Genomic DNA, 27,654 nt, shown 5'->3' on the forward strand with positions numbered 1-27,654 from the left:
CTCTGCCGGTGCACCTCAATCCTGACCCGCAACAGTCCAGCTAAGCGACCTCTAGGAGCACACTGCTGTAGGATTACACCTTTCTCCTTACCACATGCTTCCTGGTGACTGGGAGCACACTCCTGTGGAAGTACACCTCTCTCCTTACCACATGTCTCCAGGTCACCAGGAGCACACTGCTGTAAGATTACACCTCTCTCCTTACCACATGTCTCCAGGTCACCAGGAGCACACTGCTGTAGGATTACGCCTCTCTCCTTACCACATGTCTCCAGGTCACCAGGAGCACACTGCTGTAGGATTACACCGCTGTCCTTACCACATGACTCCAGGTCACCAGGAGCACACTGCTGTAAGATTACACCTCTCTCCTTACCACATGACTCCAGGTCACCAGACCACACTGCTGTGAGATTACACCGTTGTCCTTACCACATGACTCCAGGTCGCCAGGACCACACTGCTGTAAGATTACACCTTGCTCCTTACCACATGCTTCCTGGTGACTGGGAGCACACTCCTGTGGAAGTACACCTCTCTCCTTACCACTTGTCTCCAGGTCACCAGAAGCACACTGCTGTAAGATTACACCTTGCTCCTTACCACATGCTTCCTGGTGACTGGGAGCACACTCCTGTGGAAGTACACCTCTCTCCTTACCACATGTCTCCAGATCACCAGAAGCACACTGCTGTAGGATTACACGCCTCTCCTTACCACATGATTCCTGGTGACTGGGAGCACACTCCTGTGGAAGTACACCTCTCTCCTTACCACATGACTCCAGGTCACCAGGAGCACACTACTGTAAGATTACACTTCTCTCCTTACCACGTCTCCAGGTCACCAGGAGCACACTGCTGTAGGATTACACCTCTCTCCTTACCACATGTCTCCAGATCACCAGGAGCACACTGCTGTAGGATTACACCTTTCTCCTTACCACATGCTTCCTGGTCACTGGGAGCACACTCCTGTGGAAGTACACCTCTCTCCTTACCACATGTCTCCAGGTCACCAGGAGCACACTGCTGTAGGATTACACCTCTCTCCTTACCACGTGACTCCAGGTCACCAGGAGCACACTGCTGTAGGATTACACCTCTCTCCTTACCACATGACTCCAGGTCACCAAGAGCACACTGCTGTAGGATTACACATCTCTCCTTACCACGTGACTCCAGGTCACCAGGAGCACACTGCTGTAAGATTACACCTCTCTCCTTACCATATGCTTCCTGGTGACTGGGAGCACACTCCTGTGGAAGTACACCTCTCTCCTTACCACATGACTCCAGGTCACCAGGAGCACACTGCTGTAGGATTACACCTCTCTCCTTACCACATGTCTCCAGGTCACCAGGAGCACACTGCTGAGATTACACCTCTCTCCTTACCACATGTCTCCACGTCACTGGGAGCACACTGCTGTAGGATTACACCGCTGTCCTTACCACATGACTCCAGGTCACCAGGAGCACACTGCTGTAAGATTACACCTCTCTCCTTAACACATGACTCCAGGTCACCAGGACCACACTGCTGTGAAATTACACCGCTGTCCTTACCACATGACTCCAGGTCACCAGGACCACACTGCTGTAAGATTACACCTCTCTCCTTACCACATGTTTCCTGGTGACTGGGAGCACACTCCTGTGGAAGTACACCTCTCTCCTTACCACATGTCTCCAGGTCACCAGAAGCACACTGCTGTAAGATTACACCTTGCTCCTTACCACATGCTTCCTGGTGACTGGGAGCACACTCCTGTGGAAGTACACCTCTCTTCTTACCACATGTCTCCAGATCACCAGAAGCACACTGCTGTAGGATTACACGCCTCTCCTTACCACATGATTCCTGGTGACTGGGAGCACACTCCTGTGGAAGTACACCACTCTCCTTACCACATGACTCCAGGTCACCAGGAGCACACTGCAGTAAGATTACACTTCTCTCCTTACCACATGTCTCCAGGTCACCAGGAGCACACTGCTGTAGGATTACACCTCTCTCCTTACCACATGTCTCCAGGTCACCAGGAGCACACTGCTGTAGGATTACACCTTTCTCCTTACCACATGCTTCCTGGTGACTGGGAGCACACTCCTGTGGAAGTACACCTCTCTCTTTACCACATGACTCCAGGTCACCAGGAGCACACTGCTGTAAGATTACACTTCTCTCCTTACCACATGTCTCCAGGTCACCAGGAGCACACTGCTGTAGGATTACACCTCTCTCCTTACCACATGTCTCCAGGTCACCAGGAGCACACTGCTGTAGGATTACACCTCTCTCCTTACCACGTGACTCCAGGTCACCAGGAGCACACTGCTGTAGGATTACACATCTCTCCTTACCACGTGACTCCAGGTCACCAGGACCACACTGCTGTGAAATTACACCGCTGTCCTTACCACATGACTCCAGGTCACCAGGACCACACTGCTGTAAGATTACACCTCTCTCCTTACCACATGTTTCCTGGTGACTGGGAGCACACTCCTGTGGAAGTACACCTCTCTCCTTACCACATGTCTCCAGGTCACCAGAAGCACACTGCTGTAAGATTACACCTTGCTCCTTACCACATGCTTCCTGGTGACTGGGAGCACACTCCTGTGGAAGTACACCTCTCTTCTTACCACATGTCTCCAGATCACCAGAAGCACACTGCTGTAGGATTACACGCCTCTCCTTACCACATGATTCCTGGTGACTGGGAGCACACTCCTGTGGAAGTACACCTCTCTCCTTACCACATGACTCCAGGTCACCAGGAGCACACTGCAGTAAGATTACACTTCTCTCCTTACCACATGTCTCCAGGTCACCAGGAGCACACTGCTGTAGGATTACACCTCTCTCCTTACCACATGTCTCCAGGTCACCAGGAGCACACTGCTGTAGGATTACACCTTTCTCCTTACCACATGCTTCCTGGTGACTGGGAGCACACTCCTGTGGAAGTACACCTCTCTCTTTACCACATGACTCCAGGTCACCAGGAGCACACTGCTGTAAGATTACACTTCTCTCCTTACCACATGTCTCCAGGTCACCAGGAGCACACTGCTGTAGGATTACACCTCTCTCCTTACCACATGTCTCCAGGTCACCAGGAGCACACTGCTGTAGGATTACACCTCTCTCCTTACCACGTGACTCCAGGTCACCAGGAGCACACTGCTGTAGGATTACACCTCTCTCCTTACCACGTGACTCCAGGTCACCAGGAACACACTGCTGTAAGATTACACCTCTCTCCTTACCACGTGACTCCAGGTCACCAGGAGCACACTGCTGTAGGATTACACCTCTCTCCTTACCACGTGACTCCAGGTCACCAGGAGCACACTGCTGTAAGATTACACGCCTCTCCTTACCACATGACTCCAGGTCACCAGGACCACACTGCTGTAAGATTACACGCCTCTCCTTACCACATGCCTCCACGTCACTGGGAGCACACTGCTGTAGGATTACACCTCTCTCCTTACCACATGTCTCCAGGTCACCAGGAGCACACTGCTGTAGGATTACACCTCTCTCCTTACCACGTGACTCCAGGTCACCAGGAGCACACTGCTGTAAGATTACACGCCTCTCCTTACCACATGCCTCCACGTCAATGGGAGCACACTGCTGTAGGATTACACGCCTCTCCTTACCACATGCCTCCACGTCACTGGGAGCATACTGCTGTAGAACTACCTCTCTCCTTACCACGTTGCTCTAGGTCACTGGGCATGTGTAGGAAGCTGGCTCTCTATATGGAGCACTAAAAAGTACACCGTGCAGAGTGTCCAGAGTCCTATTTTGTGGTAGGATGGGCGAGCAGTTAGGCTTTTTTTAGAGGGTAGTGCTGAGCATTTGTTGTACTCACAGAGGCAATAAATGAGACACACACTCAAAGAACAAATCCAAGACCAATTTAGAAAAATAATACTTCTGTTTATATACTTTAAACCCAAGAACTTCATTATAAGGTAAGTACATTGTCAAGCATAAATACTTTTTAGTTTCAAAGATTGACACAGTGCAATTTCAGAGTTCTTCAATGTTAGCCTATGTAGTAAAACAATGTTCAGCACACACAGTTAACAACGACTTACAAGGCCAATCTCAGAGAGTTCAAGTACTGAGCACTGATCAGAACCACACCAGCAGGTCACTCCGGGCAGCACAGGGGCAGCCGGGTGCAGGGATGCAGCATGGCATCGGGAGCCCAATGGTTTTCAATGGGACTTTGGCCCTGTGGAAACAGGCTGCAGGCTCTGGCCAGGAGGCCAGTCAGGGACAGCAAACAGGTAGGTTGTAGGCATGGGGTGCCCGGGACTGTAGGTGCACCTTTGCTCCTTTTCTCCAGGGCCCATTGGTAACGGATGCAGGGTAGTCCTTAGGCGTCGGGTTTCTCTGTTGGGAGCCCTCGCAGTCAGGGGGTCCTGTGTGTTGAGGATGCAGATGTCATCAGGGAATCTGGGGGGGGACCCAGGGTGAACTTATCGATTGATGACCCATCGGCATTGATGACCCACCTTAGATTGAGTCGGCCGCAATGAGTGCAGGGGTTGTTGTAGGTGTTTGGTTTTCTCTAACTACAAGGCTGCGGTAGAGGGGGCCAGGGTGCAGAGGATGCAGGCAACATGGGGGAGCCCAAGAGGGGAGAAACCCGCGTGGACTCGGACTCCAGACAGTTCGAGAACCTGGCTGGCCGCGTTGGTTGGCTTCACCTCGGGCCTTGGACGTTGGGTGCAGATGTCACTTCAGGTGTCGGGTCTTTGCTACTCTGGACGCTAAAGAGTCCTTTCTTGAGACTTTGTTGCAGAACAGAGCCGCTGCTAATGGGATCTGAGTATTTATGGAAGGCAGACAGTCTCCCTGGGTTTGTTGGAGGCTCAGCTGCAGGACGAGTTGTCTTTTTGGGCGGAGTCTTTCTAGGTCAGCAGGCAAGCTGGTGAGGCTGGTCCCAAGTCAGCTGCTTCTTCTTTTCTTCTTCTGCAGGTGCGACTCCTCTGTGTCCTTTTCTGCGTAGGTCTTCAAGATCGGCGTTCTAGGGTTCAGTAGTGCCACCTTAATACTCAATTTAGGGGCGTTACAGGGAGTGCCAGGTGGTAGCCAATGGGCTGACCACCTTTAGAGTGACTAAACCCTTTCTATGACCACTTCCTATGGGAAGTGAGCATAACCCTAACCCTAGAGGCCTAATTCCTTCCAATTTAAGATAGAGGAATTTAAAAAGTGGTGTCCACTTCAGCTCATCCACCTTAGGGGTGGGACGGGAATGAAGTGGGCACACCTCCTAATCTGCATAATTTTCCTGCCTGTTTTGCCGCCAAAAGTGGGGTCAGGTCAGGGGGGTCAGTCATCTTTGCCATCTGGAGAGACCTTGATCACATTACAAAGGTGACTAGCCTTTGAAGCTTCCTGCCGTGGAATGTGCATCCTGCCTGGGAGAAGGGCTAACAGCCCCTTCGTGCAAGCTTTTGTCTCCGGCTCTTGAGAGTGGTGGCTCTCAGCTTGGGGGGCCAGAAATGTGTCTAAGGTGGCTGATCTGGTCTGGACCAGTCAGTCAACACACTAGTAGATGGTAGGTTTTAAGGGGGGCACCTCTAAGGTGCCCTCTGGGTGCAGTTATTAATAAATCCCTTACTGGAATCAGTGAGGGTTTATTAATCTGAGATGTTTGACACCAAACTTCCCTATATTCAGAGAAAGCCATTATGTAGCTAGGAGATCCGTAGTCACCAGTGTCAAGACACATGCATTTAAAATGGCTTCCCTAGCCACTTACTCAGGGCCTCATTTCGAGTCTGGCGGGCAGACCACTGGACCGCCATGCCAACGGTCCTTCAAACGGCACCAGGATGGCGGTCTTAGGCTCACCAGATTACGAGTTTCCCACAGGGCTGGAGCGACTGGTGGACAGAGGCAGGAGGCAGTAGAATGCAGCTACTGCCGGCCATGCTTCCCTACCTGTCAGCACGTTTGTCAGCCTAAGCCCCTACACCACACCATGCATGGGACACAGTGCGCCCCTAACCCTAAACTTTTTGGGGGACCCACATGGACTCTCACCCCCCCCCACATGGAGCCGTACTCCCTGCGGTCCCCCGTTTTGGGCCCCTTACCTGCCTTGAAGCCAAGCTTTCCATGGTGGTGGTGTCTCCATTGAAAGCTCGCCAGTTCTGCAGGTCGTAATGGCCGTGGCGGTCCCAATGCCAGGATCTCCAACATTGGCCGCTGCTGTCAGGACCACCGTGCTTCCCGCCATACTGACTATGGAGGTGCAGCGGACCATTGTGAGTCTTTTGGCAGTCCAACCGCCAAACTCATAATCCGGCAGTCTGACCGCCAGAGTTGTGGCAGTCAGACCGCTACCATGGCAGTCTACGGACCGCCAAACTCGTAATGAGGCACAAAGTCTGAGAATCGACGAAGACATAGCAGAGGCATATCTGCTTGTGCAGATATGCCCTCACATGTAATATAATGCATGCTGCCTTAGGGCTGTAAGGCCTGCTAGAGGAGTGACTTACATATATTGCCTGTAGTGTTTAGGAGACATAGCACACAGGCTGTGTGCCATGTCATGTTTTTACTTTTGTCTGTACCAAGACAGGCAGCCTGCAACGGCAGCCTGTCATGTGCTTGGTGAGGGGTCGCTTAGGGTGGCACAATTTGGCTGTGGCAGATGCTGCAGGCTCTTTAGTACCCCAGGCCCTAGGTATCAGAGGTACCATTTACTAGGATCTTACAGTGGGTACGAAAGATTTTGCCAATTGGGAAAACCACTGTGCAGTTTTGGGGAAAGAGATCTGGCACTGGGGATCTGGTAAGCAGGAACCCAGTGCACTTTCAGTGAAAATTACACCAGAAACCAGGCAACAAGTGGGGGAGTGACCATATCAAAAGAGGCACGTTCCTACAGACACTTTGGGGGTCATTACGACCCTGGCGGAAGGCGGAAAACCGGCGGTAAGACCGCCAACAGGCTGGCGGTCTTACCTTGTGGGATTATGACCATGGCGGTTACCACCATGGTCATCTGCCGGTTCTCCGTTCCGCCCGCCAGGGCGGAGACGACCGTCGGGCTGGAGACCTGGGTCTCCAGCCCGGCGGCAGTCACTATACCGCCGGCGGTATTTGGACCCGGCTTACCGCCGTGGATTTCCAGCGGTTTGAACTGCCATGAAATCCATGGCGGTATGCACTATCAGTGCCAGGGAATTCCTTCCCCGGCACTGATAGGGGTCTCCCCCCACCCCCACCCCGACTCCCTCCCCTACACCCCCCACCACCCCTGCCACCCCCCAAAGGTGGCAGGGCCCCCCTCCCCACCCCAACCCCCAACATCACATAACTCACACACACCCGACACGCACGCAGGCACCACCAACACACACACGCACACACCCGACATACATGCCAACATCCACACACACAGTCAGACACTGTAGCGGGTCCTTTATCCCGAGTCGAAAGGATATTGGAAGAAGGCGACAGACTCAGGGTTTTAAGGGGTTAGTGCTTTTATTTCTATCTGCTCGTAGGGGACACTAGCTCGTGTCACAAAGCTTTTTGGTGTTGTCAGAGTCCAGAAACCAATATGAATCCCTTTTCTTTCAGGGTCGAGAGTTCCGGGAATGGCGTGTTCCGATGTGGAGGGAGACCTTGTTTCCCCGAGGCTCAGTGGGACCGGATTCCCCAAAATAAAGAAGAAAGAAAAACAAGGCACAGGTAAGTGGGGAATATAATTTATCTCCTGTTTCCTTTATGATTAGTAGGGAGTGAGGGACGAGGTAGTGGGGGGGGGGGGAGATAGGTGAAGCTATGTCTCCTAATTCCTTATAGTGCCCTCTTGGTGACCCCTTTTCTCTTAGCTTTTCTTGCTGTTTCTGGGTTAGGTCGTGGTTGTAGTTATAGGCAGGGTCTGGGTTCCCATTTATACCACCTCCCCCTCTTTGCAGGACTTTAACTCCCTCTCCTTGGTGTCCTTCCGCCCAGTCAGACACCCGTAACCCCAATTCCACCCTTGGTACGCTCGTACCTGGTCGGGCCACGCCCCTCCAGGGACGCGGCCGGCTTGTAGACAGTCTCCCGGCTTGTCTTCTACAGGGGCGGGAGGCGCCCTGGGTGTTCCGTTCTTCGCGCGTCCTCCTCCTCTCGCGGCAAGGTTATCCTCCGGATGCAGGGGGTTGCTGTGTCCGGAGGTGCTCCTCGTGATGTCGGCGTCTCTCTCTTCTCCTCTTCTCGTCTCTTGTCCGTCTTCTTCTTTCCGTATTTCTTCCTGACGGATGACGTTAGACGTCATCACGTCAGGAGTTCCTCGGATGCCCCCGGGGTATCCGTCGGCGGTCGTCTTCTCTCCCGAAGCCGCGGCGTCCGGAGGCGCCCGGCTACACATCCCCTCACACGCGGGGGGCTGTTCGAGCCCCGCAAGACCCGGGAACCGGGATAAATAGTCAGCCTGACCCATAAGGTCACCAGGGAGATGGCAAACCTGGAAGGAGAAAGGTTGGAGTTCTATGAACCATCTTAATATCCGATTATTGGTATCCTTATACCTTGAGAGCCAGGTAAGGGGTGCATGATCTGTATATAACAGGAACGGCCGTCCCAAGAGGTAATATTGGAGGCTTTCGATCGCCCATTTAATGGCAAGACACTCCCGCTCTATAATGGGATACCTTTGTTCTCTGGGAAGTAACTTACGACTAATGAAGACAACGGGGTGGCTAATTCCGTCTTCGTCTTTTTGAAAAAGGACGGCACCTACTCCGACGTCGGAGGCATCTGTTTGGAGATGAAAGGGACTATCAAACTCAGGGCACCGTAAAATCGGTTGAGTGGTGAGACACCTTTGTAAAGTACGGTAACTACGTAGTTGGATCGGGTTTAGGATCGTGATGTTGTTTGGTTGCCCTTTCTTTAATAGGTCTGTCAAGGGGGCCGCCAAACTGGAGTAGTGAGGAATAAACCTTCGGTAGTACCCCACTAATCCTAAAAAGGAACGAACCTCCTTCTTCGTGGTGGGAGCCTTAGTGTGTAGGATGGCTTCGATTTTATTCATTTGTGGACGTAGTATGCCTTTACCAATGTGATATCCCAGGTAGGAGATCTCGTTAAAAACTAGTCGGCTCTTGGCGGGATTGGCCGTTAGTCCAGCCTTCCTTAAAGCCGAGAAGATTCTGTCGAGGTGGATCAAATGATCTTCCCAGGTCTCACTGAAGATAACGATGTCATCCAGATAGGCTGCCGCGTATCTGTTATGAGGTCGCAATATGGTGTCAATGAGACGTTGGAAGGTTGCAGGAGCACCGTGTAACCCAAAAGGAAGTACCTTAAAGTGATATAACCCTGAGGGAGTAGCGAAAGCCGTTTTTCCCCTATCACCGGGGGCCAACGGAATCTGCCAATACCCTTTTGTTAAGTCGAGGGTGGACATGTATTTGGCTTTTCCTAACCTTTCCAATAATTCGTCTATCCTTGGGAGAGGATATGTGTCAAACTGGGATATGGAATTGACTTGTCTAAAGTCAATACAAAAGCGTATGGACCCGTCAGGCTTGGGTACCAATACCACTGGTGAACACCAGGGGCTCTGGGAAGGCTCTATGATGTCTAGGTCTAACATTTTTTTTATTTCGTTTTCTACGAGGGTTTTCCGAGCTTCAGGGATACGATAAGGCCTTAACCGTACTGTTTTCCCTGGGGGGGTGATGATTTGATGGTGTACCAATCGGGTCCTACCGGGCATCGATGAGAACACCAGGATATGGTTATAGAGGAGTTTGTCTAACTGTCTATTTTGGTGAAAAGAGAGGTCTGTATTTATGACAGGAATTTCCCTTTCGCCAGACGGATCAGTGGGACACCATCCTATCTCCAACTCCTTAACAGTGTTAACTAGACATCCTGGCCTTTGTTCGGCTGGAGGTTCTTCCCATCGTTTTAACAAATTAACGTGGAAGATCTGTGATCTATTAGGATTATCGTTGAGCTGAATTTTGTAGGTTACGGGTGTTACTATGCCTGTTATAAGGTATGGTCCCTGCCATTTTGCTAACAATTTGTTGTCTGAACTGGGGAGAAGGATTAATACTTTATCTCCTATGGCAAAAGACCTTAATTGGGTATTCCGATCATAATTCCTTTTCTGTTTGTCCTGGGCCCTTTCCATGTGTTCCCTAACGCTTTCCCATACTGTATGTAGGTGAGTTTTTAAGTCTCGGGTATAGTTTAGAAGGGTCTTTTCTCCTTCTTCCTCTTCCCACATTTCCGCGGCCATGTCTAGTAGGGTCCTGGGTTGTCGCCCAAATAACAACTCAAAAGGACTATGGCCTGTAGATGCTTGTTCGTGGGTCCTGATTGCGTATAAGACTAAGGGAAGTTTTCTATCCCAGTCCTTACCTGTCTCTGAGATGGATTTTTTTAGTAGTGTCTTTAGGGTGCGGTTATATCTCTCCACCAAACCATCGGTTTGTGGATGATAGACCGACGTCCGCAATTGTCTAATCCCTAATAATTGACATATTTGTGTCATCAAGTTGGACATGAATTGGGTGCCTTGATCTGTTAAGATCTCCCGAGGAAACCCGATTCGGGAAAAGAACCCAATCATGGCGTGGGCGACACTCTTAGTGCTAATACTAGAGAGGGGAATAGCCTCAGGATATCTAGTGGCGTAGTCCACTAATACCAATATATAACGATAACCTCTGGATGAGGGTAAAAGGGGGCCAACCAGGTCCATCCCTATTCTGGAGAAGGGAACATCAATGATGGGAAGAGGTTGCAAGGGGGCCTTCCTCCGTGAACCTGGATCAATCAATTGGCATTTTGGACATTGTTGACAGAACCTCCTAATCTGTGAAAAAAACCCCGGCCAATAAAACTTCCTCAACAAATATTCTTCTGTCTTCTCCCTTCCATAATGGCCACCCCCTGGCTGGCTGTGCGCTAAATGTAGGACTTGTTGTCTGTAAGGCTCGGGAACTATCAACTGTTTTTTTTCTTCTTGGTTCTGATTAGTGACTCGATATAATAGATCCTTAATTACAGTGAACGAGGGACCCTTGTCTTGTGGGGTCCGTGGTCGTGCGCTTCCCCAGGCGTGGATTAGACTGGGGTCTTCTCTTTGAGAGGTCCGGAAGGGGGGAAGAGTAGTAAGGGCAAAAACCTCTGTAATTACCCTCGCGAGACTGGGGTTGTCTGAGTTGTAGGTTTTCTTGATCCTTCTTTTTTCCTTCCGGGAGAGTTTGGGTCGCACCGTCGGAGGTGACAGAGGACTGGTGGAAAAAGGAGCATCTTTCCACCAGGTATTCGGTTCTTCGGCCGGGCGAACACTCTCCAAGAGTTTGGAAAACTCCGAAAAGTCAGTCCCTATAATGGCCTCTTCAACCAGCTGTTCTACTAACCCCACCCTTATGGGGTTTTCTTTTCCTTCCCAGATGAGGGTTGTCCAGATCAGGGGGTATTCTCTGGTTTCTCCGTGAATACAGCAGATTGATACCGTAAGCCCTGACGTGTGGAGACTCTTATTAATCAAATCAGCCCTGACTACTGACTGGCTACACCCTGAGTCAATAAGGGCCACCGTGGGTTTCCCATTGATAAACAGTGTCTTTTTGTAAGGGGTTGCCCTTCTCCCAGTGTAAAAGACCCTTCCCCTCGTGACCCCTATTTCCATGGGTTCCGGTTTCTCTGTTTTCAGGGGACAACCGCGAGCGATGTGACCCCATTCTCCGCAGCTAAAACACTGAGGTTGTTGTATGTATGGCCTTTCAAGACCCCGTGGTTTCCCTATTTCCTCATTGATTCTTCGGCCCCCTGATGAAGATATCCCAGAACCTTGACGTAGGGGACTAGGCGTGGATCGAGGTGTTGTGACTTTGAATTCGAGGGAGCGATGAAAAGCACAGGCTAGCTCGATGGTGGTATTGGTATCCGGGTTTGGATGTTGCTTGATCCAGTTACGCGTAGAAGGCGGTAGAGCGTCTAGGTATTGTTCTAAGAGCACAATCTCAATAATGTCTTCCCGATTAGTCCCTATGGGGCCCAACCATTTGAGACCCAGATCTTTAATCCTAAAGTATAGAGCCCGGGGATTTTCGGAGGGTCCCCATTTAGCCTTTCTAAATCGGACACGATAATGTTCAGAGTCAAATCCCACCCGTTCTAAGATGCTCTTTTTAATATCCTTATATGGGGTTGTTCCGCCGGGGTTTACCGCCTGATAAGCGGCTTGGAGTGTTCCCGTTAATAAGGGGGCGATATATTGGCCCCAGCGCTCCGGTGGCCAGGTAGCGGAAGTAGCAACTCGTTCAAAATTGGTGAAAAAGGCATCGGGGTCTTCACCTTCTTGATATCGTTGTAGGACTGAACTAGGCACATTTGGGTGCACACGAGTAGCGGCTATTGTATCAGTGAGATTTTTAATGGCGGTTTCATGAACCAACTGGTTGTTGGCCATTATAGTAGCCTGGCTTTTGAGTGCGTTTTGTAGTGTCTCTCTTTCCAACTTAGCCTCTTTTTGTTGCTCTTCCCACACCAATTGTAGGTGTCTCTGTCCTGAGGCCAACTGTTGCATCATATCAGACATGCTACACTGTTCCTCCATTTTCTGGAAGCCCTTGTCGCCAATTCCAATATCCCACTTCTGACACCACTGTAGCGGGTCCTTTATCCCGAGTCGAAAGGATATTGGAAGAAGGCGACAGACTCAGGGTTTTAAGGGGTTAGTGCTTTTATTTCTATCTGCTCGTAGGGGACACTAGCTCGTGTCACAAAGCTTTTTGGTGTTGTCAGAGTCCAGAAACCAATATGAATCCCTTTTCTTTCAGGGTCGAGAGTTCCGGGAATGGCGTGTTCCGATGTGGAGGGAGACCTTGTTTCCCCGAGGCTCAGTGGGACCGGATTCCCCAAAATAAAGAAGAAAGAAAAACAAGGCACAGGTAAGTGGGGAATATAATTTATCTCCTGTTTCCTTTATGATTAGTAGGGAGTGAGGGACGAGGTAGTGGGGGGGGGGGGAGATAGGTGAAGCTGTGTCTCCTAATTCCTTATAGTGCCCTCTTGGTGACCCCTTTTCTCTTAGCTTTTCTTGCTGTTTCTGGGTTAGGTCGTGGTTGTAGTTATAGGCAGGGTCTGGGTTCCCATTTATACCACCTCCCCCTCTTTGCAGGACCTTAACTCCCTCTCCTTGGTGTCCTTCCGCCCAGTCAGCCACCCGTAACCCCAATTCCACCCTTGGTACGCTCGTACCTGGTCGGGCCACGCCCCTCCAGGGACGCGGCCGGCTTGTAGACAGTCTCCCGGCTTGTCTTCTACAGGGGCGGGAGGCGCCCTGGGTGTTCCGTTCTTCGCGCGTCCTCCTCCTCTCGCGGCAGGGTTATCCTCCGGATGCAGGGGGTTGCTGTGTCCGGAGGTGCTCCTTGTGATGTCGGCGTCTCTCTCTTCTCCTCTTCTCGTCTCTTGTCCGTCTTCTTCTTTCCGTATTTCTTCCTGACGGATGACGTTAGACGTCATCACGTCAGGAGTTCCTCGGATGCCCCCGGGGTATCCGTCGGCGGTCGTCTTCTCTCCCGAAGCCGCGGCGTCCGGAGGCGCCCGGCTACAGACACGCACACCCACATTCACACATACACGCACACATCCATACAGACATACCCACAGACATACACGCAGTCATTCCCAAAACACGCGACAACCCCGCAAGCATACACGCACACACACACCCCGTCTACATACACAGACGCACACCCCCATGCACCCACACAACACACAGCTCCCCCCCACCCCCCTCCCCTAACGGACGATCGACTTACCTGTTCCGTCGATCCTCCGGGAGGGGACGGGAGCCATGGGGGCTGCTCCGCCGACACCACATCGCCAACAGAACACCGCCACGCCGAATCACAGGACGTGATTCGGTAGGCGGTGTTCTGTTGGCGTGGCGGTGAAGGTGGAGCAACCTCCACTTCCCCGCCGCCCGCCAGTATGGCTGTTGGCGGCTCTCCGTCGAAAAAGGACGGAGAGCAGCCAACAGTCATAATACGCCGAGCGGCAAACCGCCACTACTGGCGGTCTTCCACACGGCGGTCCCTCGGCGGTCTGGTAAAAAGACCGCCGAGGTTGTAATGACCCCCTTTGTCTGCTCTGAGCTACTTTCACAACTTTGGAAAATTCTGGTTTTCAGTCTTAGTTTAGTCCAGTTGACCTCAATGCATTACCACACCTAAAACAATATATTTGTTTAAAATCCTGGACTAGAATCACCTGGTAACAATATGTATCTTTGCCATGACATGCAGCCCTGCCACTTCATGTCTGGTACGTGCAGAGTTCTATCACCCCAACCCTGGTTGGGCATGGTTTTGAGAGTCTAGAACTGGCAACCACACACAGCTTCCCAGTGCACTGTAATATGTTCCAAATATTTAGTATTAAAATGAATAGGTATTCAGGGATGAATAGCAATTGTACATTGTCACCTGATAAAATAATTGAACACTTGGGGCCAGATGTATGAAAGCATTTTGCATTCACAAACGGTGCGAATGTCCATTTGCGAATGCAAAATGCCATTTCAGAATGTATGAAATACATTCTGAACGCAATTTTAAGGAATCGCTAAAATAGCGATTCCTTAAAATTGCGACCCTGTTTAGAGAGTTGCAAATTGCGACTCTCTAAATTAGAAATCGCAAATAAGGATTCCTTATTTGCGATTCCTTAGCACATGTATGAGGCAATTCCTAAATGCGATTTGGGCATTTAGGAATCGCTAATTACCACCAAGTTGAACTTGGTGGTAACCATGTGCAAAATAAAAAAATGCATTTAAAATGCATTTTTAAATTGTACATGTAAAGCACACATGCCCTTTTGGCATCTGTGCACCTTACATGTCCCCCAAAAAATGTTGGGGGTGCAGCAGAGGGTGCCTTAGCCCCCCAGCACCCTGGGGTTTTGCATTTCCAAAATTGCGATTTCTGGTTCAGAAATCGCAATTTTGGAAATGCAAAAAATTTGCAGATATGGGCCAACAGGCCCATAGCTGCGAGTGGGGCCGGTATCGCAATTTGCAATTCGGTAATAGCATTCGCGATTTTTGAGAAATCACTATTACCGATTCGCAAATGTGATACATGGCACTTTGCAATTCGGATATAGCGATTTCGGAAATAAGCGATTTCTTAAAAATCGCTATTTCCGAATCGCAAAGAGCCTTGATGATACATCTGGCCCTTAGTGCTCCCAGTCTCACCTGGCAGGAGCCAGCAAAATTAATCTTCTTTTTCTTCCCACTTAAAACTGAAATAACAAAGTCACAGGCAGGTTCACCGTCTTATTTCTTTAATTGTCGGTTTAGCGTTTGACGTTGTTTGCTGCAGAGTGAGGCCTTGCAAAACCTCGGCCTAGGGCAGTTAGCTCCAGCTACACCCTCGCTTGTGACAGGCCTGATTTCCAGAGCCACTAAACAAGAAAGTCATCCATGTTCTGCAGCTATTAAATCAGAACTCACAATAACAATAAGAATGACACCCATTTTAATCGGCTATCAAACCAGAAACACTATCACATAAGAATGAGCTATTTTTCCGTGGCTATTAAACACAAATCTCGTCAGGTCATCGTACAAGAATGTCCTCTGTCATCCTCAGCCATCAAACAAGGACATCCATTTCCAGTGGCCTTCAAAGAACAACTGTATCCATCTTCAGCAGCCTTCAAAAGGAACACCTATTTTAAACTGCTCTGAAAAACCCACTGCCAATCACTAGTAGCTCTCTAGCAAGGACCATCCATTCTTTAGCTGCCCTCAGATAAGAGAGGGACACACCATCCTCAAATCTCAAGTCAAACTGACCCAATGGATACACGTTTTGAGCTTGCTAGACACTTCTCCAGGGCTGATGATATAATCATGAAACCCTAATGCTTAGCAAAATGGGACCAGATTTCAAGATGGGATCTAGTTGAAGCAAAGCAACTGGGCTTTTGTGTCAGTTTAACAGAATTAATTACTAAAGGGCTTTTTACTGGAAGTGGCGGCCCACCTGGAATCCTATGTTTTTTAAAAAATATGCACCTCCCATCCTTTGATATTTGCCATCCTGCTGGCTTCTTACCCTCCTTGGATGTTCTCCCCGTTCAACCTCTTTTATTCATGCCACCATGCTCCTGCCTTCAGGAGAACAGGGTAGGGCAGTAGGGGCACAATGACCCACAAACCACCCATGGGCAGACCCTGCTTCCGTCCTGTAGACCACGTGGGTTTGCAGGAGTCTGAGTGCTCTGAGCTCCATCTTGTTAAATGCGGAGTGCATTGCAGAAAATGGTGCCTGGGAGGCTTATCCCAGGAAATACTCACCAACAATCTATGGCCCTCATTTTGACCCTAGCGGTCTTTTGACCGCCAGGGTAAATGTGGTGGTCCCACCACCAACAGGCTTGCGGTGCAAACCGCCACAATATTAGTGTGGCAGGTTGGTTTCTGCGAACCCGTCGCATCTCCACTCATACCGCCATGGCGGTCGGAACCGCTGGGCCAGAGATGATCATCTCCGACCCGGTGGTCCAAAGGAGACCGCTGGCAGTATTAGGAGCCAGCTTCTGCCATGGTTTCCACGGCAGTAGCACTGCCACAAAAACCATGGCGGAAAGGCTACCAGTGACTGGGAATTTCTTCCCTGTCATTGGTAGACGGCTCCCCCCCAGCAAGTACTAGACCCCCACCTTCACCCACAGTGCTCCCATCCCCGCTTTAGCCACAGCGCCCACCTCCCCGCATACATGCACACGGGCACCCACACGCACCACGAATACCGACATTCACCTACACTTACATACATACATTCACTCACATGCATTTACAACATCCATACATGCATTCAGAACATTCATACACGCATTCACTCACATGCATCCATATACGCATTCACAACAACATTCATACACAGATTCAAGCACGCATACTAACACCCATCCAAACACGCATACTCACACGCATACATACTTACATGCAGGCACGCACTCACTTCAACATTCAGACATGCATACAACCACGCATTCACACATTCATGCACTCACACAGACATCACACACTCATACACATACACACAACACCCCCACCCTCCCACCCCCTCACCTGTTGGATGATCATCTTACCTGTTCCGGGGAAAGGTTGTCCGGCAGGGAACGGGAATTGGCGCTTCCACTGCCAGCAGGACACGGCCAGGCCATATTATGGCCATTAATAGAGCGGGTTGTGTCCTACTGGCAGGGCGGGCCTGTGGTGGAACTGCCAGAGCGCCTCCGCCCACCAGCACGACTACTGCTGGATTTCCATCCATGGTGTGTCGGAGATCCAACAGTACCCGTGATATGGTGGGCGGAAGACCACCAGCATTGGCGGTCTTCTGGTGCCCACGTCGTAATCAGGGCCCGTATCTGCTACTTTTATTTGTCTGCTCTGTGGGTCTCTTTCATGAATGTGGGATATCTCCTGAACATTTACCTGAAGCTCTTGCTCAGGTATGAAGCATGTTTTATAGCGCCCTATTGAAAGGTTTACAGTTTTATTATGTTTTAGTTGAAAGGTATACAGGTTTAATGTGTTTTAAAAAATTAAAAAAGGTTTCTATGTATATGGCTGAGCATATGCTGTTAAAACATTCAGCATAAATGCTCAACATAGCACAACCTTTTCCTTGCACCTGTGAAAAAATATTAGCTTTGCATATAATTATAAAACACAGTTGATTGGTTTTGTTGTTGCTTGCAGTTAAATAACCTTTAGCAAAGCACAGTTGATCAAGGCTCTTTCTGCCTGCCAAGTAAACGACCTGAGTGCAGGTGCCGTTTCTTTGGGATTTGTGAGCAAAAACTGATTACATCTTATACTTTAGTATAAATATGTTTTCTAGTTAATGATAAATGCTCAGTGGATCTTGCACTTTTGTATAAAACAATTATAGATGACAAGTAACAGCTGATTGGCTTTTACACTTTTGCAAGAATATTTTTGGAATTAATGAGCAAATTGTGGGCACAGGCTTTTTAGAAAACATGAATATAAGGCCCATCATTTATGTCAAAGGAAGAGAACAGAGAGAGGCAGACACGAAGACACACAGAGGAGACATGCAGCATACAGAAAGAGAAAAAGGAAGAGAAGAACATGCTCTCTTATGATTTAGACAAGAACCAGCTCACAAAGAAGGAATATTGGCCATTCCTGCTGTAAAAGGCTCCACATCAGATAGATGTGTGTTTGCCGAAGTGAGCTCTAAAGAAAACAGCTGATGGCACTTATGAGACAGACCCGACATTGGACCTGATGTAGATGTTGGCGGGTGGGTTCCTCCATCACAACGGTGACAGATATCCCATCTGCCAAAACATACATCCCATTATGTTATATCGGATTTAGATTTCGGTGGACAGGATATCCGTCACAGTAATTACGAAGCAACCCGTCCGCCAATATCTAAGGGCTTGATTTAGAAATTCCTAAACTTAAATATCAAGTTGAAAAAAGCTATAATAATTGGTCAAAAAACAAAAATCGCATTAACATGAGTTTCACGCGCAGACTGGTATGGATTGTGCAGAGAGCTACGAGGACAATTTTGGCTAATACAATTATTCAACTTGCCTCCAGGGCATTTTTAATTTGGGGTGAGACGCAGCTCTTCTTTCTTGCTCTTTTTATATATATATATATATATATATATATTTTCTGGTTTTATGAATTGTTCTCCCTTCTTGATGTAGGTACCATGATTAACGGTTCCCCCTCCCCCTCCGTTTTGCAATTATAGGGATGCGATTAATTCTCTTATTAATGAGGTGTTGACTGGCCCCTGCATATTAACTGGTTCCGCAGTTTCCTCACTGCAGGACTGAGCAGTCGAGGTGAGCAAGCAATCCTCTGTACGAGGCAGCACTACTACACACACATCTACATGATTTTAATGCGTTTGGACATTTTTGTCCTCAACTTTCAATAGGATGCGCCTCTCGTTTCTTCTATTGAGTCCAGATGAAGACCCGCTGGTGAGGCTATAATTGGCCATTTCCCCATTCGCCGGGTCGAAACGTCGACATTTGAATCAAGCCTGGATTGGTTAATTGGTCCGCTGAAGGGCAATTATGATTAAAACAGTTACCCTTTCTTGATGAGATTATATTTATGTTATATCATACAATAAATTTTACCAACAGGCTTTTGATACATCTATGTTTTTTTCTTTGCATCTACTTAATGTCATTCATGGGTACTTTTTCTTTAAACACTTCCCTTGCTTTTCTCTTATGTTCTCAGTTTGGGGAAACCATGGGCTAGATGTATCAACAAACCATTTTGCGATTTTATAATAGCGATTTTTAAGAAATCGCTATTTCTGAATCGCAAAATGGTATGTATCGAAAAAAATCGCAAATGCTATTACCGAATCGCAAATTGTGATACCGGCCCCATTCGTACCTATGGGCCTGTAGGCCCATATTTGCGAATTTTTTGCATTTCCGGAATTGCGAATTTCTAACTTGAATTCGCAAATTTTGGAAATGCAAAACCCAGACTACCCCAATAATTTTTTTAAGGACATGTAAGGCGCACACATGTCAAAGAGGCATGTGTGCATTACATGTCAATTTTAAAAATGCATTTTTCATGCATTTTTTAAATTTGCACATGCTAATAGCGACTCCTTAATGTCCAATTAGCATTAAGGAAAAGCTTGATACATGTGGTTTAGAAATCGCAAATAAGGATTCCTTATTTGCGATTTCTTATTTAGAGAATCGCAATCTGCGATTCTCTAAACAGGCTCGCAATTTTAAGGAATCGCTATTTTAGCCATTCTTTAAAATTGCACATAGAATGCCTTTCATACATACTGAAAGGCATTTTTGCATTAGCAAACGGCCATTCGCAGCATTTGCGAATGCAAAAACGCTTGATACATCTAGCCCCATATGTATAATTGTATTAATAATGTATCTATATTGTCGGATTTAAATATAAAAATAAAATCTAAGCATTTATATGTCTTTGTGTGTGTTTGCTAAGTATTGAAAACAATATATATATATTGTGCTGTATTGATATGAATATACCTGACCTTCCTCTAATCATAGGAGGTTGGGCTACTATACATGAGCAGGGTAAGCTGAGTATTCCGGCCTTGTCTCAAGTATTGGTCCTTGCGATTGGACCATTCTTGTAATGTATTACTGTTCACCCAGGGCCTTCGGGTTAAAGTTAGGTTACCCCTTTGTTAATTAACTGATTTGGATCTTGGCACAGGGAATACTCCATCACATATGACATAGGATATCATGGGATCATAATAAGGTAGATAGGACCATAGTGCCTAGACAAAGTATAGTACCAATTTAGCATTTTGCAGAGGTATAAAATGAGTAAGAAACACTACTTTAGGTTTATTTGGAAGTCATATTGCCTAAACGTGATGTTTAACACTATTTTTATATGATCGGCCAGATTTGTAAATAAATGTATGTGTAGTCACAAATAGAGTGTCTTGAAGGAGTGTTTCCATTTCAGAGGAGCTGTTTTTACTCTTATTCTACAATTAAAATACCTCTGGAAAAGTCTTTATGTGAAAAGATATGACAAGTACTTTGTGTTGTGAAAAAACTAGCACAGAAAAAACGAGCTTCCTAGTCCTAAGCATCCTGCGCCTACCTGAGTGTTAACGTTTGTGACTGTAGAGGGCTTTCCTCATTCGAGTCTGAGTGTAGGGGAAGCCACGCCAACGCAGACTGTTCAGACCTTATGTTAAGTTGCCAGCTACAACAGTGGTCTATCTCTCACAAATATACTTCAGCCAACGGATCACAAGCACTTTTGTTAGAAATGAATGTCACGCCAGTGCCTTGGTTTTTGGCTCCTCGATATAATCTTTTGTGCTTGGCACAAACAAAGTGGCACATTTACAAGTTCAGTGGTGCAGGGCAGCACAGCACGTGACCTTCCTGCGCTGGCCAGGCAGAAATGCACAGTATTTACAAGATATGGTGCATTTCTGCCCCGGTCCCCCTGCAATGGCGCACAAATTTCAATCTAGCGGCAACGCAGGTATCCTTGCACCATGGTGCAAAAGTGTCTGCGTTGACAGCAGGATTGTTTTTGTGCAGGAAGGGGCACCTTCCTGCACAAAAACAATCCAGAGAGGCATTTTCATCTTTCTATGTGTGCTGCAGAATGCAGCACACAGAGAAAGAGGAAAAAACAAGGAGAAATAACAATATCTTTCCTCATGGCACCTTTCCTGGGGAAGCTTCCTGTAAAACTGGGAAAGCGTCAAAACCCAATCACAATGCCCGTAGCACGCCTCCCTGACACAGTGTAAGGCAAAGCACCGACTTGCGCTGCGTTGCCTTACACCATATCTACAAGGCCATGAAAAGCCACGCAAAGTGGCTTTGTGTGGCCTTGTGGATATGGGCCTGCACTATGCACGGCCGGTGCATCACATAAACTGACACACCAGCAGTGCAAGCGACTTGTAAATATGCCTCATAGTCTTAAGCCAGGAATTAATTTCTGTAAGAACAAAAAAAGCCAATGACCCCGGTGTACAAGGAGCTTTCATCTCACATGGTGGAGCCGCAATAGAATATGTGCATCAGGACAGCCACCCACAGGAGGCGGATAGATGCACGAAAGGCTGTGGCCCTGTGGGTGACTGGTCCTCAGCTCTTAATGACCACAGGCTGTGCTGGAAGAGGCTCCACCTTGGGTCCATCAGTTGTCCCAACAACTATAAATAGGAGGGGAAATGGTGGAATGGAAGAATTGCTGATTATGGTGGATCTCCAATCCTCTCAAATTCTAAGTGACTCAATAAGAAAATGGGGGACGGTTTAGTCCAAATTTCCAAAGTGTTTCAGTATCAAATGTGTGTATAGGGGTCCTCATAGGCTGATGTGCGGGGACGTGAGTTATGGCTTCACCATCTCTGAACCCAGTGTGAATGGGCCACCTAGAAGCCTGGCTCATCCTGTCCCTTGTCCAACCGCCCCGGCTCACCTAGCAGATGCTTCATGATGGCCTGGTTCTGGTCCCAGATGCTGTTGAAGGTGTTCCAGCGAGAGCGTCCATCAGGAAGGGGATTTCGCTTGATCCACCCCCCGCAGGCATACTGGTAGAAATCATTGCAAGGATTGACTTCCCGATCCAGGGCCTCCAGAATCTTACTGGCTACTGTGATGCAGGCTTCGGTCAGGCACGTGGTGTGGGAGGGATCTGTGGGGTTAAGAGAAAGTTTGAGAAGAGTGAGATTGGGAGAGAGAGAGTCAGAGAGAAGGGACAATGAGGGAGGCGCATGGGGATAAAGAGAGAGAGAAAGAGACGGGGAGAGAGAGAGAGAGAAAGAAAGACAGAGATGCAGATTGAGACTTTTTCTTAAGGTTTACTTTTTCTCAATACCCAAACATTATTGGCAGCCATGTTGGACATGTAAGGAGGGGTGTAACACTGATGCTTGGCTTTCGGCACTTTCATCTCCTGCACTTGAACCTGATTCTATCTTGCTCTAACACTGAAATAATTGTAACTTATCCCCTTGACTTTGTCCTACCGTCAACCTCACGTCATCCAACAGTGTTAAAGTTATATTTTAACATATTGCTCACCAATTCCCTAAGCTGCACTTATTTTCATTCCATTCTAAACAGCACTAACATTAACCATAAATCTGATTAATTAAAAATATTTTAAAGTAGTTAAACTGTTGTCTTATTCTAATGCTAACCTTAATCAGGGGAAGTGAAAATGACATCACACACCTTTTGATCATTGATGACACTCAAGGGTTGACCCCTTGTCCTGCCCTTGGCTCCATAAGAGACCCCTATTTTCTTCTGTTGCGCTAGTGAACATGCGAGAAAGTATATAGGGTGTCTTAGAACCATGTTTATGTTCTGTACCTGGGGGTGTCTTCATGAACCTTGACCTCAAGTGTAGAAGGTGTAGTGAAGCAGCAGTGGCTTATGTGCTTATTGTACTTCTAATGTTAATCATAACTCTGTAATCAATTCTCATGAGCAATTCAAATTACATTAACATATATGAAATGAGTTATCTAGCCCTAAAGCATAGAAAGACTGTAGATGTTTGTAGGATCTGGAGATTAGTAAATCAAACTTTATAAGAAGGAAAGAAAATAAATTGGGAACCAACTATGCATCCCATCTGAGTGGTCAAATTACATGTGACATTTATTATGTTATGGATAATGTGTCAGGCCAAGTGCCATGGAATTCTACAAATAACTCAAATGTGACTACACCGGCCTTCATACCCGTGGAAGTACAAACTATATTGAATTCCATCTTAAGTAATGATGCCCCATATGCAAATAAACTTCCGGGTGCAGTATTTAGGGTCAATACTCCCTTACGGTCACAGCTTCTGTTTCCACTATAGGCAAACTGTCTTGAAACTAACTTTATATATATATATATAACCGGTCAGGGTCATTATTAGTGCCAAATTAAAATCTAAATTTGATGGAGAGGGTAAATCTTTTGTGAAACTACTTCATAAAGAACTGGCGGCACGGCCCACAAGGAAAGGCCTCATTCTGTTTAGTCAGACTGTATTCCAAAGGGGACAAAGCACACAGGATAGTTTACTAGCTCTTCCATTACATATACAAAAAGAGTTTCCACAAAGGTCAATTTCCTCCATGCAGCATTTATCGATTTTGCGGCCACCTTCGATTACATTGATGGAGGGAAATTATGGAGAAAATTGACAAAATGGGGGATCCCACTTTCTTTACTTAAAGCCATCCTTACTGTACACCCAGACGTGTGTAACAATCAGTCTAACCCTGGATATGGTTGTCCCTCAGAAGATATTCATTGATAAAGGCCTTAAGCAGGTCTGCATTCTTGCGCATTTACTTTTTAAACTTATATCTGGCAGACTTAGGAGATGCTCTTTGTGAAGTGAATACCTTCCTCCATAAATATCAGGGCAAAGGCTGGACACACTCCAGGATACAGAAGATACTTTGGGCAGAGTCCCTTAAGGGCTGTAGAGAGCTTAAAGTGCTTTGCATAGCTACTGGCTAGCAAAGAAGAATTAATAAAGATTGGAAAAAGATACTAGTTTTTGGCTAAAGGAAATCTAACAATCCCATTGTCACTTCAAAGGTAGTAGGAATGTGTAAATAGATGCAAGTAGTTAGGAGTGTGGTTGGAAGAGAGAGGAGGCTTATCAATGCACTTTGTATTATAGGCTGTGAGGCCCCTCTCTTTCCAATTTTGAGTAGAGCTGCTAGTAAGTTTATGTCTGTCTAACCTAAGGCCCAAAAGTCTTCTGAGGGTAACATACTAGTTTGATTTCACGTGGAGAGACAACCTCTTATATTACAAGCAGCATTTGTGGCTTCCTGTGGGAAATCTAGATTAGCCCCTCCAACAACACAGATGGAGCTATTGTGGAAAGCAGGCACGAAGGGTGGAAATCCCTGGAGTGCATCATTTTCCTCTGCTTTAGAAACTGTGCACTTTGAAGTTATTTGTAATAAACCACTGGCAAGTCCTCAAACAAGGAGCCCTTTGATGAAACAAGCTGAACTGGAATGCCTTCAAGAAGATATGACGGACTTGGGTGCAAGGAGACGCCCCTGGATGAGGCACAGCTTATATGATTTCACCTTAAAGCAAAAACATAAGGATCACCCATTCGCTTTCAATTTAAAGAGAACATTAATCAGGTTTAGGTTCTGTTTGATTCTTCTGAGAGATTTTTGATTCAGTAGGTTAAAGGGGGAAACAGTGTCTATCTGTCGTGTACGTGCCTCGGCGGAGGAGGAGTTGTTGATCCCCATACTGTATTTATGTAAAAAATGAAATATAGAGAGGAGGCGGCTGTTAGGACAAAGTTTTTACATCTAAACATACAAAAATGCCAAGAAGCGGTCAAGACATTTTTACTGGAATTTAACCCCCAAATTGACTGAAATGAATTTAAAAATGAATTGGGAATGCTTTTAGAAAAGTTCAGACACTGTTAACTGAAGTTGAAAACTCAATGATGTGCGAACCGCAGCCCATAATGCTAACATATTTTTTAATTGAAATGATTTTAACTATTTGTATAATAAATATTTACTTTATTTTACTAATCCGAAATTAAATACCAATAAAAAGATTATAAACCCTATTCTAAACCTAATGATAACACTGCTTCAAGTAATTGTTTTAAAATTTTAGTTTATTTTAATTTACTAATACTAATTATAACACTAGCAACATTATTTAATTACTAGTAAAATAACATTAGCATTATTGCAACACTATCCCTGATCATGAATTAATTTTCAATTAATTAATTTCAAATTAATTACAGTAGTGCTAATCAGAACACTACGGTTAAATGACACCCTAATGCTAAAGAGCATTGCTTTACGCTAGTTAATTTATTGGTATTTTATTAAACCCAGTCTTGGTTTATAATCACCTTTAAAATCGTTTTCCTGATCCTCTGGACAAAATGTTGGTATGACTTGCCCAGTACAGATGAAGTAAATATGGGGACAGAGTAAAGGGACAATTTGTCCCACAACATAAAGATGGTGGAGTAAATGTTGGACATTATTCGGATAACTAACCTTAAGTGACTGAGTTTCCACAATTTCACGAGGAAACATTTCTAAGTCTGTCACATCAAAGTCAGAAGAAGAGTCTTATTTTCAGTGCCTAATATCGTATTTCCTATGTGTAAGGAAATGCCTCCTTGGCATGGTTACCCCCTGACTTTTTGTCTTTGCTGATGCTATGTTTTGAATTGAATGTGTGCTGAGGCCTGCTAACCAGGCCCCAGCACCAGTGTTCTTTCCCTAACCTGTACTTTTGTTTTACACAATTGGCACACCCTGGCATCCGGGTAAGTCCCTTGTAACTGGTACCCCTGGTACCAAGGGCCCTGATGCCAGGGAAGGTCTCTAAGGGCTGCAGCATAGCTTATGCCACCCTGGGGACCCCTCACTCAGCACAGACACACTGCTTGCCAGCTCGTGTGTGCTGGTGAGAACAAAACGAGTAAGTCGACATGGCACTCCCCTCAGGGTGCCATGCCAACCTCACACTGCCTATGCAGTATAGATAAGTCACCCCTCTAGCAGGCCTTACAGCCCTAAGGCAGGGTGCACTATACCATAGGTGAGGGCACCAGTACATGAGCACTGTGCCCCTACAGTGTCTAAGCAAAACCTTAGACATTGTAAGTGCAGGGTAGCCATAAGAGTATATGGTCTGGGAGTCTGTCAAACACGAACTCCACAGCACCATAATGGCTACACTGAAAACTGGGAAGTTTGGTATCAAACTTCTCAGCACAATAAATGCACACTGATGCCAGTGTACATTTTATTGTAAACTACACCCCAGAGGGCACCTTAGAGGTGCCCCCTGAAACCTTAACCAACTACCTGTGTAGGCTGACTGGTTCTAGCAGCCTGCCACACTCGAGACATGTTGCTGGCCCCATGGGGAGAGTGCCTTTGTCACTCTGAGGCCAGTAACAAAGCCTGCACTGGGTGGAGATGCTAACACCTCCCCCAGGCAGGAGCTGTAACACCTGGCGGTGAGCCTCAGAGGTCACCCCCTTTGTTCCAGCCCCGCAGGGCACTCCAGCTAGTGGAGTTGCCCGCCCCCTCCGGCCACGGCCCCACTTTTGGCGGCAAGGCCGGAGGAAATAATGAGAATAACGAGGAGGAGTCACTGACCAGTCAGGACAGCCCCTAAGATGTCCTGAGCTGAAATGACTCTAACTTTTAGAAATCCTCCATCTTGCAGATGGAGGATTCCCCCAATAGGGATAGGATTGTGACCCCCTCCCCTTGGGAGGAGGCACAAAGAGGGTGTACCCACCCTCAGGGCTAGTAGCCATTGGCTACTAACCCCCCAGACCTAAACACGCCCTTAAATTTAGTATTTAAGGGCTCCCCTGAACCTAAGAATTTAGATTCCTGCAACTTACCGAAGAAGAAGACTGCTGAGCTGAAAACCCCTGCAGAAGAAGAAAGAAGACACCAACTGCTTTGGCCCCAGTCCTACCGGCCTGTCTCCTGCCTTCTAAAGAAACCTGCTCCAGCGACGCTTTCTCCAGGACCAGCGACCTCTGAATCCTCAGAGGACTGCCCTGCTTCCAAGAGACCAAGAAACTCCTGAGAACAGCTCCCCTGTTCAACAAAGACTGCAACTTTGTTTCAGAGGAGCAGATTTAAAGACCCCTGCAATCCCCACAAGAAGCGTGAGACTTGTAACACTGCACCCGGCGACCCCGACTCGACTGGTGGAGAACCAACACCTCAGGGAGGACCCTCCGGCGACTCCGAGACTGTGAGTAACCAAAGTTGTCCCCCCTGAGCCCCCACAGCGAGGCCTGCAGAGGGAATCCCCAGGCTCCCCCTGACCGCGACTGCCTGACTCTAAAATCCCGACGGCTGGAAAAGACCCTGCACCCGCAGCCCCCAGCACCTGAAGGATCGGAACTCCAGTGCAGGAGTGACCCCAAGGAGGCCCTCTACCTTACCCAGGTGGTGGCTACCCCGAGGAGCCCCCCCCTTGCCTGCCTGCATCGCTGAAGAGACC

The 27,654-nt window shown here is 47.5% G+C and overlaps 1 protein-coding gene across 3 annotated transcripts in view; it reads right to left on the reverse strand.

Annotated features, from left to right (window-relative positions):
* The window catches only part of ECE2 (endothelin converting enzyme 2), a 275,238-nt gene that overhangs the window by 81,391 nt on the left and 166,193 nt on the right, over positions 1-27,654 (reverse strand). For all 3 annotated transcript variants that reach the window (XM_069212964.1, XM_069212966.1, XM_069212965.1), the window contains exon 4: positions 22,076-22,291. In XM_069212964.1, the coding sequence (XP_069069065.1) occupies positions 22,076-22,291 (216 nt within the window). The remainder of the gene's footprint in view (positions 1-22,075; positions 22,292-27,654) is intronic.

The sequence above is a fragment of the Pleurodeles waltl genome, chromosome 11 (assembly GCF_031143425.1).
Source record: "Pleurodeles waltl isolate 20211129_DDA chromosome 11, aPleWal1.hap1.20221129, whole genome shotgun sequence".
NCBI classification, from domain to species: domain Eukaryota; kingdom Metazoa; phylum Chordata; class Amphibia; order Caudata; family Salamandridae; genus Pleurodeles; species Pleurodeles waltl.